At 50.1% G+C, this 18,711-nt stretch overlaps 1 protein-coding gene across 2 annotated transcripts in view; it reads right to left on the bottom strand.

Annotated features, from left to right (window-relative positions):
* RNF215 (ring finger protein 215) overlaps positions 1-15,533 on the bottom strand; it is a 145,357-nt gene extending 129,824 nt beyond the window's left edge. Inside the window, exon 1 of one of the 2 annotated variants that reach the window (XR_015300894.1) lies at positions 14,142-15,533. Coding sequence is in view for 1 of the 2 variants with exons in the window: in XM_086943205.1 (XP_086799331.1) it covers positions 14,142-14,447 (306 nt within the window). In the remaining variant the exon portion in view is untranslated. The remainder of the gene's footprint in view (positions 1-14,141) is intronic. The other variant, XM_086943205.1, reaches the window with a different exon arrangement.
* Between the last annotated feature and the right edge of the window lie 3,178 nt (positions 15,534-18,711).

The raw sequence follows: 18,711 nt of genomic DNA, 5'->3' as shown, positions 1-18,711 counted from the left end.
GTCAAGTACCACCCACTCAGCTACTTTAGAGCCTATAGCAATCCCAGTTGTACCTTGGGAAAATGTTGTCTTGATATTAAGGGACTATAGGATTTGCTCTCTCCTGTAGAAAGATATGCCCTGCTCTTTAATAGACTATACTTCCAAGTAGGTCTCAACCAGGTGGGTGAATGCAGTGAACATAAGAATGGATCTGGAGTTTTTGAAGGATGGATTTGCGTGCAAAGAAGTGCCCAAGTATCTCACTACAGATAATGGTGTTCAATTTGAGTCTCGAGAAATGGAGAGGTTCCTGAAGAGTTTGGCAATTGTTCACCAGAGACTGTATGCACTCAAAGCCAATGACCTTGCAGAGCAGATGAATATAGTTGGGAAATCACGTGTTCAGAGAGCAACTAATCTTAATATTCCATTAAATGGGGTCCATCTCACTGCTCCTAAAAATGTGACCATGAGATTATAGTTTGAATGTCTGAGTGTTAGAGTAGCCTGTTCTAAACTCAATTCTGCCTAGCTGAGGACCCACAAGAGTAAAATAGAACCTAATGGGGGAGCAGAGAAACATAGTTGTAATGTATATCAACAGAAACACAAGGATACCTATAACAGGCAGAATTCTGCTCCGTGCAAAACATCAAGACTTTGTGAATTGATTTGGGTGAAGAAGAATGGATTGAAAAAAGAAGGGAAGATCCGATTATATGGGTTCTGCCTCTATTGTAGAAGTCAAAAGACGTTGTGGTATTGGCACTGGTGATACAAGTCTAGATTAGTAAGCTGTGAGAATGGATGCCCCAGAGTTTTCTTAATGCTGGGGTGGGAATGCTTCTTCATGATTGGATGACAAGGGTGTCAAGCCCTATTCTTGAGCCCTAACAGACAACCATGAGGATCATATGTCTAGACCTCGAGACTCTACCGATTACAATTCTCAACAGAATTTGTCCTGTGTGACCGTGAGGTTGTAGAAGAAATCTAATTTACTGGTACCTTGAGCTCACACCCTGGGTGCTATTGGTACCGATTAGTATGTCACTTCCTGTTTATTTATTCCTCTGCATCCCCTTTTTAGGTCTTGCTGAGTCAGCGTGCATGCGCTGCTCGGAGAGACATTTAGTAGAGGCTTTGGGATGTGCTCTCAAAGCGGCGACCAGCTTGATAGAACGCGCAACAAGCATGCGCGCTGCTGCGCGTGCATCCCTTGCGTTGTATTCCTGTCATTCTCATTAAGTGGGCTTGACTTGTTCTATTTTCCTGTGCTGCATCTCAAACATATTTTCACAATGACTGTTAGTAAATATACTCTTATAATGTGCTCTGATGCTCCTGGACAATGACCGTGCTATACAAAATCAATTTTTTCTTCCACGCTTTTTCTACCTTACAAGTCTCTCCCCTTCGTGTTACAATGCCTTATTCTGATTAGGCTAGTCACATTTCATAGTGCCCGCGTCTCCCTACTCTCTCTCCCTAGCCTTATATTTGGCCTCACCTTTTTTTTTGTTAAATATATTTTTATTGAGAAGACAGAAAGATAGAAATAACAGAGGAGAGAAGGGATGGAATCACATGAAATGCAATAAAAAAGGAGTGCCCTCGCAGGGGCCAATTCAATAAGGCCAAGCAGCAATAATAGTAATGAAGGGTCGTACAGTGTCATCGCTCAGGGCAGAAAAAAAAAAAAAAAAAAGAGTTCAAAAAATCCGCCCGGGACAATATCAAACCCCCCGAGAAGTCCCGGAGGGGCAAGAGCCCTTACTGGCACCGGGCAAAGCTATCCGAGTCAGAGGCTTATTCGACCAAGTCCATTTGCGCCTCCAAGCGTCCCGGCCATGAGGAAGACAATGCGGCAAGGCCGAACATGAAAAAACAAAAGTCCCCATCCCCCACTAGGAAAGAAAAACAAACCAAAACCCCCCCTCCAGAGGCTCCAACCTCCCCACTACTTCCCTCCCCCTGGTGGTGGCAGCCTAACAACAGACGTTCGTACAAGCAGACTTCACACCTGGAACAGATGTAGGGCCCGTATGGTGGGTGGGCAAACCGCTGACGGCAACCCTCGAGAGAGAAAGCGGACCAGCGGGCCCCATCTGAAAGCAAAGTTCTTAAAGTTATTTCTGAAAATGTCCGCCATACGCTCCACACTCAGCAACTTCCACAACCTTGCGAACCAAAGGGAAAGAGCAGGGGCCTCCCTCTTCTTCCATGCAGCAGCCAGGGTCAACTTGGCCGCACCCAAGCAGAGCCAAAGGATGTGTTTGTCAGCCCTGGTCTGGTGCTCCAAAAGCGAGTCCCGAAGGCCCAGGAGCACGAAGCCAATGGAATCTGGAATCGGGTAGCCCAGGATCTCCCTGATATGAGACAGTATCTCCTCCCAATAGGGGCGTATGATGGGGCAATCCCACCAGATATGGCGAAAATCCCCAAGGAGACCACAGCCCCGCCAACATCTGTCAGATGCAGAAGGAAAAATCCTTTTCAACCGGGTCGGATACAGATACCAATCCAGCATGGTCTTCATATGGGCCTCCCGAAGATCAATAGAATGATTAAATCTGTGCAGATCACGCCAGAGATGAGACCACTCCTCGTCGGAGATATCCCGCCCCAGGTGTTCCTCCCACAAACCCATGTATCTAGGGCGAGGTGAGATAGCAGTGGTCAATAGCAAATCGTGGAGGAATGAAATCACCTCTTTCATAGAGGATGTGCGAGTGATATAAGATTCGAAATCCGTGGGAGGCCTCGTCGCGGCATCCCGTACCTCAGGCGACAATGCCCAATGCAGCAGCTGGGCGTGCCGGTAGCGCTCAGTAGGTGGCACCCCATAGTCACGCATGCAATTCTGGAAGGTGAGCGGCTCATAACCATGGAACAAATGTGTGAGTACGTGGCAGTCCCCCGTCCTCCACCCATCAAAGGGCCCCTCAACAAGAGCCGGCGGAAACGCTGGGTTAAAGTGAATAGGCGTGAAGGGGGAGGGGAAGGAGGTCCATCTTTCATCACCAGATACCGAATCCCAGACCTTCAGAGTAGTACTCGTAGGGGTGCTAATGTAGGCGTTGCGTGGCCGATCCCCCTTCGCCTTCCAAACCAGGTCCCATATAGAACGACCCGCCACACTCCTGTCCATATGTAGCCAGTGCTTCTCCGACTCCATTTGGGTCCATTCAGCCAGCACCCGGAGTTGCGCCGCTTTGTAGTAAAGAAGCATGTCTGGAAGGCCAGCCCCGCCCTTCCTCAATGGCCGGCGAAGCGTAAGAAAGGAGAGTCTCGCCCGACCTCCTTGCCAGATGTAGCGCAGAATCATAGACTTAAGACGCCGAAAAAAAAACCCTTCCAAAGTAATAGGGAGGGCCTGGAACAGATAAAGAAGCTTGGGGAGCATCGTCATCTTGATGGCATGCACGCGTCCCAACCAGGAGATAAACATGGGCTTCCAGCGATTAAGCTCAGCCTGTATCTGGGTCAGCAGAGGAGGGAAGTTAGCCGCATACAGGGTGGCGACGGACGAGGTCAGCGGGACCCCGAGATATTGTATGGAGGAGCTAGACCAGGACAGGGGCGTGAGCGGTCGGATGCGCGCTACCTCAGAGGGTGGCAGCGTGAGGTTGAGAATGTAGGATTTGCCAGGATTGACCCGAAATCCCGCCACCGTTTCGAACTGGGAGAGCACGTCCTGCACACGCGGGAGGGAAGTCCCGGGGTCAGCTAGCGACAATAAGACATCGTCAGCAAAAAGAGATATTTTGTGCTGTTCCCCCGAAAAGGGGAGACCCACAATATCTGGGTCTTCCCGTACCCGAATGGCAAGAGGCTCGATGCTGAGCGCGAAAAGTAAGGGAGATAGGGGGCAGCCCTGCCTCGTACCCCGGGAGTGTGCAAAAAAGGGTGAGACATGACCATTCACCATAACCCTCGAGCGCGGGCCATGATAATTGGCCCGAAGCATATCTATAAACTTGGGAGAAAACCCAAAGGCCTGTAAGGTACTAAAGAGGAAGTCCCAGTCCACCCGATCAAACGCCTTTTCAGCATCAAGGCCTACCAGAACAGCTGGAATTTTAAAGCGATTAGCTTTCTCGATCAGATGAATTAGCCGTCTAGTGTTGTCATGGGTCTGGCGACCCTTTATGAAGCCCGATTGATCGGGATGGATGAGGGCAGGCATGAGGTCCTGGAGCCGGGTAGCTAAGATAGAGGAATACAATTTAGCATCAACGTTTAACAGGGCTATGGGCCGGTACGATTCGCATTTAGAGGGGTCCTTCCCTGCTTTGGGAATGATCGAGATCATAGCTTCTGCCATAGTGCCCGTAGTGTGGCCCGCCTCCCTCATACTGTTGAAAAGAGTCACCAAGTGGTCCCCCAACTCAGATGCGAACGTCTGATAAAAGGAAGCCGTGTAGCCGTCTGGGCCCGGAGCCTTCTGCGGTTTAAGGGACCGAATGGCGGTCAACACCTCCTCCCTAGTAAAGGGGGCCTCCAAGAGTTCGTTCCATTCCTTGGAAACCTGCGGAAGCAACAGGGCTTCCAAGTATTCCCGCTGAGCGGCCGGCGCCAGGCGGTCTGCCGAGTATAAGGCGGCATAGAAGTCGCCGAAAAGCTCTGCCTTAACCGCATCTCTATGTTCCACGACGCCGGAGGGGGTCCGAATGCCACCCACATATTCCCTCTCACGTTTATCACGGAGCTGCCGTGCCAGATGTTTCCCCACTTTGTTGCCCTGAGCATAAGAAAGGCGCCGAAGGCGCAAGAGGGTATATTCAGCCCGATTATTGTAGTGCGCCCTAAGCTTCCCCCGCACCGCAGCAAGAGGGCGAAGGGTCTTTCTAGAAGGATTCTGCTTATGCGCAGTTTCCAGTGTCGCCAGTTCCGCCTCCAGCGCCTCCCTCTCCTCGCGCCTAAGTTTGTTCAGGGCGGAGTTCAATGCAATGCGCGTGCCCCGCGCCGTCGCTTTGAAGGCGTCCCATTGGTGAAGACCGAGGTGTCACCAGCCCTGTTAAGTTCAAAAAACTCACCAATGGCTGCCCTAAGCTTTTTGCAGGATTCCTCATCCCGCGTAAGGGATGCAGGGAAATACCATTTGCGATGAGGGGACGACTCTGGGGCCCAGATCAAACATGTAGCCAAAAGGCTATGATCAGAGACCGAGAGTGGAAATATTTTGCTATCCCGCAAGTCGCCCTGTAGAGATTGATGCAAAAAAATGTGATCAAGACGGGAATATGTGTGGTGGACATGGGAATAGAACGTGTAGTCCCTAGTGCGGGGGTGGAGGGAACGCCAGCTATCAATAAGACCCAAACTCAACAAAGTATCGCGCAGTTCCGGGGAGAAGAGACCCGCCTCCGTCCTCTGCTGATGTGAACAATCAAGACATTTGTCCCAAACCAAATTAAAATCCCCCATCACAATCAACGCTCCCTCCCCGAAATCCCCCACCACCCTCAGAAAGGCCTCAAGGAACCAATGTTGGCCCACGTTTGGCGCATATACAACCACCCACGTGCAAAGCTTACCCATAAGCATCCCCTTCACCATCAGCCACCGCCCCTCCCTGTCCCCCCGCACCCCCACAGGTTGAAATTGAAGTGTAGAGCGGAACAAAAGCGCCACTCCTCGGTGCTTAGTAGCGGCTGAGGATTTGTAAATCAGGGGATATTGCCTGTGCTTAAGTCTAGATTCATCTTTATGGGTCAAATGAGTCTCCTGCAGGCCCACCACATCCAACTGATGATCAAGAATATACTTCCACACTTTCTGGCGCTTTTGAGGAGAATTAAGGCCTTTAACATTCCAGGAGCCTATTGTAACAGGCGACATTGAGTCCAACACCTCCCCCCATCGCTCCAATCAGTGCAGCCCATATCGCCAGAACCAAACCAGACACACTACAGCCAAACCAAGTCCCCAGCCACCACCACCAGGTCCCTTCCCAAACAACCCTACCATAGCCCACAGGAGCCTCAAAAACAAAACACAAAAAGGAAAAAGTCAGAACTAGAAAGAGAACAATGAAAGTCGGACATGACCATAAGGTTCGGGGGTAGAAGACCCTGGTAATGCCCCCCTCGAGTTCAGGGTCGGGGTAACCCTCCAGTGGAGAACTGTCCCACAGAGTACCTGAGATGGTAGAGCCCCCCCGGCTCCCACGGGCCGCTGTCGAGGGAGCTTAGGCCGCCGAGGAGCTGTCCACTCGGCTCGACTCAGTCACCAGGGCCAGTGAGGCCAAAACATCTCCCCTTTCACTCTGGCTCGCCGACGGAGACGGACCCTCTGCTACGCCATGTCGGCCCACTCTCTGCCATGCTGGGGAGCGGGAACGGCGACGTCTTCTTGGGGAGGCGCTGGCGTCCGCCGACGCGGCTGTTTCCTCCATTCCGAGCAGTTCCCTGGCGGCTGCTAAGGATCGCACCTGCACCAGTCTATTTTGCCACCTGAAAATGAGCCGAAAGGGCTGACCCCAGGAGTAGGATACCCCGTGCTCCCTCAGGAAGGCCGTGATCGGGCGGAAGTCCCGTCGTTTTTGCAAGGTGGAAGCCACCAGAACTTGAAAAAGCTGAGGGCTGTGCCCACGAAAAAGCAAGTTATTGGTGTCCCTCGCCTTCCGCAAGATTGTCTCCTTCAATTGGAAATCGTGGACAGAGACCAAGATGTCGGGAGGCGGCGAGCGCGCGCCACGTGGCAGGCCTACCCGATGTACTCTGTCCATCCTGACCTCAGTGCGATCGTCCTCCGCTAGAATTTGCAAAAAGAGAGCCTCCACGTACTCCCGTAGGTTCCCACCATCTCCATCCCAGGGCACCGCTCGTATTCGAATGTTATTACGGCGGGACCGGTTTTCCAAGTCTTCGCAGTGGGTCTGGAGATCCAGATTTTGCTCGCGGAGCTGGAGCAAATCCTGCTGTAGCTGATGGACATCCCCACTGAGGCCCAAGTCGTGGTCCTCTAGGGTCGCTACACGTTCGCCAATGCCGTCCACATCTCGGCGGACCTCACGGAGGTCGGAAGCTAGTTGTGCTTTTAGTTCCGTAATATCGTCCTTGATGGAGGAGAAAAGCTCTATCAGGAAGGCCTTTGTGACCGGGCCATCAGTGTCGTCCTTGGCCGGCGACTTGCTAGGGCCGGGGGGCGATCCAGATGCCCCCTTACCAGGACCATCCTTCCCCGGTTTATTCAAGCGATTCCTTGTCGACATGGTGGGACGCCTCCGCTCAGATCCAGGCTCCTCACGACCTCCCAAAGCGTCCCGGAGAGCCAGCTATGCTCCTCCACCTGCAGCTAATTTCGCTCCGTAGATACCGGGGACCGATGCGATCAGAGGGCAGCACTCGCCCCTGCGCTCCAAGTCCGTTGGGCCGTCCGATGGGCCGCCCCCAGGGCACAGACGGTGAGAGGCAAGATGGCACCACCTCTCCTTCCGTTAGCCTTCTGCGCTGTCCAGCAGCCTCCAGACAGGCCGGCGCCTCTTCGTCACCTCCGCTCGGCGACAACAGCCAGATAGGACGCCGGGGTCACAGGCAGGCTCGCTACAATCCCAGTGGGGGGGACTCGCAAAGCAAGCGCTTCAATCGTTAACTTGCTAGAGTTCAGGGTCCCCTCGTGTGAAGAGCCAATGCCGCCCAGGAGAAGCTCCGTAGGCCGCTCCGGTACTCATGCGTCACCAATCTAACACCTCGGCTAAGTCCGCCGTTCTAGGTCGTAGCTCGACGGGAGAAGGAGCAAACCAATTCAGGACACCTCAGCGACCCTAGGAGAGTCAAAGCCGGGGCTGAAATCGCCCCAGTGCAGCTAAACAAAGCTATGAAAGGCTTGGGGTGCCGGAGGAGCTCGCAGGCACGTCTTACTCCGTCGCCATCTTGGCCACGCCCCCCCCCCTGGCCTCACCTTTTTGGATAGCTCCACACAACAACCCTCTGCTTCTTTCCTTCTGTAGCTCCGCCCACAGCCCTTAAACTACCTCTCTGTAGTACTTCAAGTATTTAACCTCATTTCCTCCTTTCACCTCCTGTTTGCCTTGCTCCTTCCTGGTTCCCCGCCTCCTCTCCCAACCTTACCCCCCTCATCAGCTGCGGCAGCGCACGTTGTCAGATGACAACATGGAGGGCGCCTTTTTTGGCATTGTATGTACGTGGCAAGGACCCTGAGAGTTTGGGAATTGCAACCCAATTGTAAAGGAGAGCATCTGAGTGGACAGGCATGCTGCAGGTTGTGGCTGCAGAAAGCGGCGGAGAGCATTCCAGAGAGGTAAGAAACAGAAAACCAGATCCAAACTTTATTGCAGGGGCGGGGGGGCGGGATGGTGTGCAACTGGGTGGGCTGAGCTCATTTTTCAGCTCTGGGCATTAAAGCGAGTGAGAAAGAGAGAGGTCAGTAAGCATGGGAGTTGTGGAGTACATGTTGACAGTTTTTTTTGTTATCTTTCTCGGTTGACTTCATGAACAGGAATCTCCAGCTACAGACAGTGACCTTTTCCCCATTGTATACCATTTTGCAATGTACTATGCAACTCTTGTCTCTGATTAGGGATATATTTTGAGTGCCTTTAAATTGTCTTTGTTTGCAGTAATTGGTCTTGCTCATCTCTATGTTCGATACACCTACTGGTTGTTTTGGCAGCAGCAACATGATGTAGTAGGTGGGTTTAGCTATAGGTATGGTAAATATCACCACTGGTCTCATCTCGTTCCAGGTTCCACCTACCTCTCAATGTGATGAAACGCAGGTAGAAGGAAGCATTTCAGAAATATTTTACTTGCCCAGTAGCACTATTGACATGTTATTAACTTGCTCTTACTGTAAAGTCAGAAGCATCTCAAACCATTTAATGCCTTACCGCTTGCTACAATCTCAGTGGGTTTCTTATCATTTAATTGTGCACTGTTAAATCAACTCGCTAGAAACGTGTCTTTAACGGTTGCTGCCGTAGGTTTCCCTTGGTTTCATGGTATTTATGAAAATTTTCCTTTTGAGTTTACATTTTCACTTTGTTTTCTTTATTTTAAGGGAATCGTTTCTTTAATGTTAACTGAAGTAAAATAGCAGCTATTGTTTTATACAATGCAGACGCCACCCAAGCAGATTTCCTGTGCTGTGCAAGACATAATATCATGAGTAGAGGAAGCGTATAGAAACAAACATTGGCATAGCCATAGGTCTCGCCTTTGGGACTTTATAAGTGTTTAGTTATCCAAAACAATATCCTTGGTGCAATAACATTAACTGTTGCAGGGCTAAACACTTATAAGGTCCCAAAGGCGAGACCTATTGGCTATGCCAATGCTTGTTAGATCTAGCTTCAAAATGCAGCTATGGTATGAATAAATGTGATCTACCTAAAAACAGCATTCAAGAATACTACAGAGAAAGTGGCTTTGCCCACAAGGTAGTGTGCATGAGTATAGTATTTGATTGGACACAAGTAATGTGCTTCTGTCAAAAAAAGTGCTTGTGTTTCCTTCCTGCTGGCTTCTGAGGGGTGTTCCTTCACTCCTGGACAGAATCCACATACTGATAGACTGACCGATATTTCAAACTGTTTCATTTGCGTGTTCGGTGGAAGGGACGCTCATCCTGCCGTAAAAGTGAAAAAAAGAACATTTAAACCTAACAGTACAGGTAGTTGAATATGGTGCCTGGCACTCCACTAAACGTAAAAACAAGAATTAGCATCAATTACAAAGGAAAATGTGCTCTTTTTTATTTTCTTGTTGAGCATTTGATCTCAATTTCAAATGAACAGTAATTCAAAATAGCTGCTGGGTTGAATGAGGTGACTGATGTTCCGGTTAGTGACAAGTGACAAGCCGAGCCCGGGTGGAGTTCACCGGTGACTCTTCTTTTGAGAAGGAGGAGTTGGTTTATAAATTCCAACGCCCATTCGCAATGGTCGGGAGAGGAGAGAACGCCCAGCGCATATGTATGTACAGCTAAAGCCAAGTGTAATCTTGCTAGGATCGCCACCTTTACAAGAGAAAATTACCTGCCTCTGTTCATGTTTTAAGAGTCTGCAAAGATACTTACATATGCCTTTGAACGAAATTGTCTGTATTCGTTTGTAATATGACTATTCTGCCTTTGTTTACTTTAATTATTAGTCAAGGATCATTAGCAAACATTTTAAAGTGCTTTTTGGAAATCTGGAATGATCGATACTTATTGTCATATAAGGGTATCTTTCTCTTTCCCAGCCCTCATCTAAAAACGTCGGCAAACAGAAAGTAAATTGAGCTGAGGTGTATTCAACATCTGGGCAATGGGTAGTATAGCTGCAAGTAAATGCCATCTGGCCGTCAGCAACCCATGGCGCAGCAGCAGGGACTTAAGGGGGCCCAGGATGTGGCCCTTCCACATTCTGATGCACAGAGTGAGTGACCGCTGTCACTAGGCAAGGGTTGGGGCCCAGTAAAGAAGTAAGGGTTAGCCCAGAACTGAAACAAATCTATCTGTTCTGCACGCACATCTAGAACAGCAGAATGTACAGCAGTTTTTTATCGACGGAGTGTACAGAGTATTTCACCAGTGGCAAAAGTCTTTATCCGATAACTCATGTTCAGTGTCTCTCGTTTTAAAATCCCTTAAAAATCAAACAGAACATTTTAAAGCATGGGTAAAGTGGGCAAACACCCCACTTAACAAGCACCCCCGAGACCATGAATGTTTTCCCTATTTGACTGTCTGTGTATTCTGTACCCTTTCTAGACCTATGTCTGCCTATCTTTACCAATGACTTTGCCACTGAGTTGACCTGCACATATAATAGATACATTTACAAATCCGCTTAACTGACATGTGCAAGACGATTACTTATAGACGTTTCTATTTTATCGGGCTGCCAGCTGGTAAAGGCTACAAATGGAGTTAATTGAAACGGAGTTATTTGCCATTTGGTCTCCTGTGTTTCTGTTGTTTCTTTTGCGGTGTAAATAACACCAGACTGGTAAAGTATCCTCCAGTGTAGGTGAATAGTTAAATTGCTGAAACACAGACAGGACTATACCATTTGTTCTCATGGGCTCTGTTTTTCTTTTGTAATGTAAGTAGCAAAAACTGGTGTCGTTTCTTCAGTATGTGTGTAATTATATTAGAAAGAACCAAATTATTCTCACACAGTCAATGAAGTGCAAAAAGAGTGGTGGGTGGTGGTTAACTACTATAGATGTAGGCAGGGGAGTCCCGAGAATCTGGGTGGTTCTGGTCAGAAGAAACAGAGGGGCTTTTTTGTTATTTGGAGAGATTTGGGTAGCAGGCCAGATGTTACCTGGGAAGTGAATGTAGTCGAGGGCTTGTGGGTGCAGGACGGGACTAGGGGGTGGGTATATAGTGGGCTAAGAGATTTTACGAAGGGTCCCACATGTAATAATAAGCGTATTTCCTTAATGATCCCAAGGTATGCTTTCGCCATAAAAAACGCCAATTATTAGTAGAGCTTCTGCAGGCTATAGATCTCCAGACATGCCAATGTCTGGCCTTGTGCACAGTGCTTCAATGGGCATTGTGGCAAGAAGAAGTGAAACCCATCCGACTTTTCCAGTGCGACTGCGGTTGACTGGTGTGCCACTGTGAGTGCAAGTTCGTTAGTGTGTTTGCCAGTGGAGGGCGAGGAATGCGTCCATCTGATTGCAGGTTGAGAGGTATGTCTTGTGAGTGTACTGTGCAGTGCAGCACATTGAAGACAGTCCTATTGGCATTAACAATGATTGTTAGGGTATTCGTTTTTAGGTCCCGCCTACGCATCGCACATGCGATGCATAGGAGAGAGACCTGTAGCCATCGGCACAGCTTTCTCTGCAAAGACGTGCATGCGTTGCATTGCTTGCAATGGCAACGCGTGCACGTCTGGCGATTTCCTTGCGGGAGCGCGTGGCGCCATATGTTGGCGCCATATGGTCGCACGCTCCCGCAGGCCCCCTCCCCTGCTGCCGCGCGAGGCTCACGCTTGTTTGCTGAAGGTGCCTCGGGGGACAGGCCGCCGGCACCTGTGGGTACCAGGGGCTTTCATTAATTCTTGGTCATCAAAGTACGAATGTACATCGTTTGACGCTTTTGTTTCAATGTAAATGCATCTCTCTTGCACCTGTGTTTGAAGGTCTGTGCACAGCGCAATAATATAGATGGGGGAGGGACGGTACAGAAAAAACGCAGACATAAATAAAAGTCAGCTTTGCGGAACTCAGCATACATTGAAAAGCCTGATGCATTCTGGGGCTTGTAGTCGTTAGTCACTTTGAACCAGATGCATTGATGTGAAACTCCTACATTTGCAATGAATCACCAACTTTTACCAACAGCAGCTGGAACATCGGAGCTTTTAGTTTAGTGATAGACAAAACTCGAGTCCCCCACATGCTTAGTTCTGTTACTGAAAACCCAGGCCCCCTCTTGACATGGGGCAGGGAACAGCTCTGTAGCTGTACTGAAGGGGTCGATCACAGGGGCGTGGGGCCCCCAAGGTTCCCCATCACCCTCTCCATCCGGCCACCCTAGTAAGACTTATTTTAGCTCAGGCGGAGAGGGGCGGGGAGTGAGGTGTCATCCTGAAGAGGGGCACTTGGGCAGTGGACACTCACCTCTCCTCCAAGGCGTCCAGTCTGCGGTGTCCAGCGGTCGGTGGGACCCCTCCCACGCCAAGCCCTCCCCTGCAGGGGCCCCCGGGTGTAGTGAACAGCTCCCAGTGAAAGCCTTGTGGACGGCTGCTGGGTTGTTTCCTCTTTATGACACAGAGCGCACAGCCAGGAGGGTGTTAAACGCCAGCTTTTGTCCCCTGCTGCTGAGTTTGTGCTGATAACGGGCAAGGAGGGGACTGTGGGTGGCACAGTCACCCCTGGGTGGGGGTGGAGCTCCCCGTGCGCCCTGGTGAGCTGCCCTGTCAGCAGGTGCCCCCTCCCCCACCGAGCCTCTCTCTCCTGGCACAACGCTTTTAGGCCCTGTCTTTCCTGGTTTATGTATGTCCTGCCCTCACCCCCTGTATCCCTTTTGGTGTTTGGGCACAAACAGAGGAGGTGCATTCACTGAGGGTTGCCCTTTTAGCTTTAAGTCTTTCAAGCAAAAGTTCATAATAATATTCTAATGTAAAGGTGGTGTCACTTTAAACAAGACACCAGCTCTCAGAGATGGGTGACAATCACTGCAGATTCAGCCTCTTTGTGGCTTGTTGGGAGACAAGAAGCTTTGGGAGCAGTGGCGCGGGGCACGCAGCTGATGCTGAATACAGGACCTTGTACCACACGAGTCTACGTCACTGGAGCGTCACTTGTTCAACCCTGAGCTTCCATTTACCCAATCATTGCATCCTGGGAGATGTAGTTTTGGTTCAGGTCACCTGATAACAAAGAGTGGTAAAAAGAAAGTGTAGGACTGGAAACGTCATGTCCTGGTTACATGAGTCATCTTAGGGTTACCAGATTCCCAAAAGAAACAAGCATTGGCATGGGCAATAGGTCTCGCATTTGGGCCCTTATAAGTATATAGATATGCAGCACAATATCCTTGGTGCAACAACATCAACTGTTGCGTGGCTAAACACTTATAAGGTCCCAAAGGCGAGACCTATTGGCTATGCCAATGCTTGATATTTTTTTATGTTCTCTTCTTCGTTTTCCTCATTATCCCATGAAGTGCTATGTGTTATTGGTTGTCCTTTAGCTATTTAACCTGACGGTCATTTTTCTCCCAGTCTTGACTCTTCTACTTCGCCGTCAGCGAAAAAAAAGTTTCCGTTTGAACTACACTTAAAAAAATATAAAGTTCTGTTTATTAGTTTCCCAACTAAACAGATATTTACAAATAATCTGAACTACACTTTCCCCATAGGTGATTGCGCATTCAGCAGACTAGAGTACTTGGACCATAAAGCACTTTGGTCAACTGTAAAAAAGAAAGGGACTGTTGGAATCCGCTAACAAGGTCACGACATAAGAATTGCGGAATGCCAGGGCACAGACTCTGGGTTTGTTCACAGAGGAGTCTCGCAGGGGCTTTAGTCTCCTGTATCTAGGGTCCAACCTCTTAGGAAGCCAAGTGATAATGAACGAATAAAAACACTGGCACTCACCTCATCACATACATTGATTAAAAACAGTCGCTACCATTAACACTGATTACCGAGTATATCACAAACCGATATTGATGTTACTTACCAATATCAGATTGCCTTGCGCCACCTCCGTGATAGGGGTCTCATCTTTGTGCAGTCGGGTCCTGGACTCTTGTCCCGAGTTGACGTCCCGGCTTCTCAATGTGCCAAGCAGAGTGCCTGGCAGCATGTAGCTACGCTCCCTAGGAGCGAATAGGTGATCAGACGTGCCAGGCTCCTGCATGAAGACGTCTACCCGGACCGTCGTCTCTCCCTCTATGGCCAGACAGTGGAAAATAAGCTGTCCCAAGAAGAGGCAGATGCGCAGCAGGGGCTCTATCCTTCCAGCTAGAATCATGGTGGCTCTCATATCCCAACTGGATTTCTTTGACAACTTCTTCAGCCAGCTTCTACGTTTCAGTAGAAATTCCTGGCCTCTTGCAATGGTCCAGTGACCAGCAATGCAGCAGTCGAACTACTCTATGTCAACCAAGGGAACTCCATACCACCCCGTCCCACCAATGAGGCTGCCTGCTATCCCCTGTGGCCTGTGACCTGCCACCGTCAGCGGTCTATGCAAGCCATTCGAGATGCCTGGCACTTTCTACAGACTGCGCCCCTAAATGGATGTACCTGTCACCGTATGCAGCTTGTACCCACGCTACTCCATACTTTACGCAGTCGTTACCTATTCGAAGAGCTCCCCTGTACTGCTAATAAGCTCATACAGCTTGTATCACCAACAAGCACCCTGGCAACTCCTAGAACTTGTGCACCGAAAGAATACCCTGGCAGGTCATTCACCCCGAGCTCACCAACAGACCACTCTTACAAACACTACAGTACGTGATGCACACAGAGTTTACTGTGTTTCACCCTTTTAGCCGGCGTTCATCAGCCTCGGTGGTAGCCTCGCAGTTTGTGCAGCCTGTGCTAACCAGTGGAGAATTCAAACACCCCCTACAGCCCGTGCTGACCCGTACAGCTCTCTTACACCACTTTATGTCTGTGGTCACCGGCAGAGCATCATTAAAGCCTTTACCTACGACCTAACTCTTCCGACAGCCCGAGGGGCGCCTTAGCCCGCCCACCAGTACAGCTACCAGGAACCTCCCACAGCCGCTCTGCAGTACATCATCCTCACTCCTGGCGAAGCCTCTGCTCAGTCTGCTGCCAACTAAGCATCCTATCACCCCTGCAAACAGGATGCTTCTGTGCGGCTCCGACGCCCCCAGCAACTTGGGCTCACCAGTAGACTCCCTTCTTCTCATGGACACCGTGTCCAGCTGTTGCTGCCCGAGAGCGTCTGAGCTCACTTCCAGCAAGGCAGTCTACTTGACATCTCCTGCAGCCTCCATGAACAGCGGCGGATCAGCCTGACGTGGATCTGCCTGACCAGCCGGCCGGGTTTGTTGTTGACATAGATCAGCTGCTGCCGACAACAAATGAAAAGAAAAGATAAAGAGACGGAGAAAACACAGATCAAGAGAACTGCTCTTGCCAGGAGAACAGGACGTCTGTCTGCAGCGCCATCTAGTGGTCTTAGTGCAGTATGGCACTCCTCCAGGGAATTCTTCTGACACTCTTACCAAGTATTATATTTTTATTTATTTTCTTACTTACTTACCAATTAAAAATTTGCAAACATTCGTGATAAGAATTTTTAAATCTATTAAGGACACGGAGGTGAGGATTATGCTTATTTTTCTTTACTACTTTTAACAGCAGTGGATCCCAATACATTTTTAATAATACCACATTTCCCATGATGCCACATTATCATGTGAATAACCATAGAGCCACTGCCTTATATAATCCCTTCACACCATCTCAGTGTCCTCTTTTTGGGTTCAGAATCCAGTAGAAACAGCTAAGGCAGTTCTAACAATACAATTTTTGTAAATATCCGAAACATAAATCTGTCAAGGTGTCTTTCTTCCGAAAAACAACTTGCGACCCACCCGGGATCAGTCTCAAAACTCCTACGAATGGGATGCAATGAATCCTCCAACGACACTCCGGCCACCCAGAAGGGGAGCCAACTCCTCACCAAACCAAGGTTTCCATAGGCCAGGAATGTCCGCTCCACTGGTGAATATTTGCCATCTGAATCTGAGAAAGCAAAATGGATACTGTAACACTGACCGCACCACATGTATCATAAAACAAGGACATTCAAAAGGGGAGGGAACATTAGGAATCAGATCCCTTCCTGTGCCAAAGCAGGCTCTGGTGCTCAAATACCACTTGGCTTCAGAGGTTTGGGTTTTCAAATTGATATCAAACGGCTGCCTGTCGATAAATAGCTATTTTCTGTCTTTGATGCTTATTACACAGGTTATAGCGATGAAAAGGAAAGGAATGAAATAAAGGAACATGGAAATAAAATAATAACGGTGTTTTTAGGTCTCGCTGGTGTTAGCAGCGCGAAGCGCTGCTTCCAGCCAAAGACCTTATGTTGTGCACTTGCCGGGAATGTTGGACAGGGGAAGGGTACGCGCTTTCCCTCGGCGATTTCACCTCGTGGGCACGCACGCCCAGCCCGGCGCCGAGCACATCTCCTGTTCAACATTTACCGCAAGTCAGCCTCTCGCCTCTCTCAATTGCGCGCGCACACACACAGCCACACTCACGCATGCACACATACGCACACACACACACACACACACCTCCCCCACTTACCTCACCGGGCTCTTGTCGCTACGCTGGTGTCATCTCTGCACTCCAGCTCCTCTGCCAGCACAACGCGGGGCTCTCCCCTTAGGCATGGGAGCCCCGCTGTGCTATCCGCTGGTCTTCACCCGGGCCCCCTCCTGGGAAGCGGGACTTCGGTTCCCGCACTTCGCTTTGGCTCCGGGCTCGCTCCTCATAACGAAAGTTATGAATGGCGCGCATGCGCGGGCAGCCCCCACCCTCCCAGGTCTCCTCGCAGCCCGGATACTGAGCTTGTTTGTCTTTCTATTTTGTACCCATGCTATTTTTTTTCTCATTTGCTCTCTTCCGCTCTCCCTTTTTGCTCTGCCGCACTTGCCATCCCACAGTGTCCTTCCTGACCTCTATACTGTCCGGGGAAATGTCACCCGATATCCAAGTCAGAAAACATTGAGCGGGCCTCTTAAATAAACTGGGGTTCAAAAGGGGGTGGTAATGGACAGAGCATCTGAACCAATCAAACACTCACACCCAGTCAAAAGATCTGGGTTTAATCCATCACCGTTCTTTAGCCCACTCTGCCACCCCAGTTCAGACATGGCTATATGCAAATCAGTCTGACCCTGTGCCTCATGGGAACAGTCCAGCCCGAACTGCCAAGCCATGCCTTCCCTGGACCGGAAACAAGCTTCCGAGGACCGGTTTCTGGCATTCCAGCCCGGCTTGCTTGAATCCAGTGGCAAAGTGAGCAAGGCACTCACGTCTGAGCATACCCTGCCACACTTATTGCAGCCAAAAGCGGTACAAAAGGGGGTGGCAATGGACGGAGCATCTGAACCAATCAAACACTCACACCCAGTCAAAAGATCTGGGTTTAATCCATCACCGTTCTTTAGCCCACTCTGCCACCCCAGTTCAGACATGGCTATATGCAAATCAGTCTGACCCTGTGCCTCATGGGAACAGTCCAGCCCGAACTGCCAAGCCATGCCTTCCCTAGACCGGAAACAAGCTTCCGAGGACCTGTTTCTGGCATTCCAGCCGTCTTCAGCCGGCTTGCTTGAATCCAGTGGCAAAGTGAGCAAGGGACTCACGTCTGAGCATACCCTGCCACACTTATGTCGGCCAAAAGCGGTACAAAAGGGGGTGGTAATGGATGGAGCATCTGAACCAATCAAACACTCACACCCAGTCAAAAGATCTGGGTTTAATCCATCACCGTTCTTTAGCCCACTCTGCCACCCCAGTTCAGACATGGCTATATGCAAATCAGTCTGACTCTGTGCCTCATGGGAACAGTCCAGCCCGAACTGCCAAACCATGCCTTCCCTGGACCGGAAACAAGCTTCCGAGGACTGGTTTCTGGCATTCCAGCCGTCTTAAGCCCGGCTTGTTTGAATCCAGTGGCAAAGTGAGCAAGGGTGATGGATTAAACCCAGATCTGAAAGAGGGCATCAAAGAGCAGAAATTGGATTATAAACTCAAATCTGTTCCGAACAGGGGCCCAAAAATATGTTTGGCCCAGGGCCCCTAAAATCCTTAAGATGTTTTGGCACAGACAAGGAATGAAAGTGAGAGGATACTCTTCTTGCACAAAACATAGGGCCAAGGTGACAATGGCCTATATGCTGAGCAACTAAAAAAACCGCAAGAGCGGGGCGTGGCTAACCACCAGCCAAGATGGCCGCACTCTGAGAGAGCTCTGTGACTGACGAGCCCTCCTCTTGAAATCCGCTCGCCTATCCGTACCTTAAGCGGTTGCTGCACGACGGGATTGTGGCCCCCTTGTCCTCCGGTGCAGGCGGATCCTACCAGCATCCAAATCTGAGGTTCCCCGGAGCAGCTACGTCGTGAGGAGGACTGCGGCCTGTTCTGGCGCCAAGAGCAGGGGTCTGGCGTGAAGACTGAACCCGGGGTGCCCCGCACCCTGCGCCGCCTGCCGCACCCTGCGTGCACACCACACCGCCATCGGCGGACCAGAC

Source organism: Lissotriton vulgaris, chromosome 11 (assembly GCF_964263255.1).
Source record: "Lissotriton vulgaris chromosome 11, aLisVul1.2, whole genome shotgun sequence".
In the NCBI taxonomy this organism is placed as follows: Eukaryota; Metazoa; Chordata; class Amphibia; order Caudata; family Salamandridae; genus Lissotriton; species Lissotriton vulgaris.
This window is presented reverse-complemented; position numbering and strand designations above follow the sequence as displayed.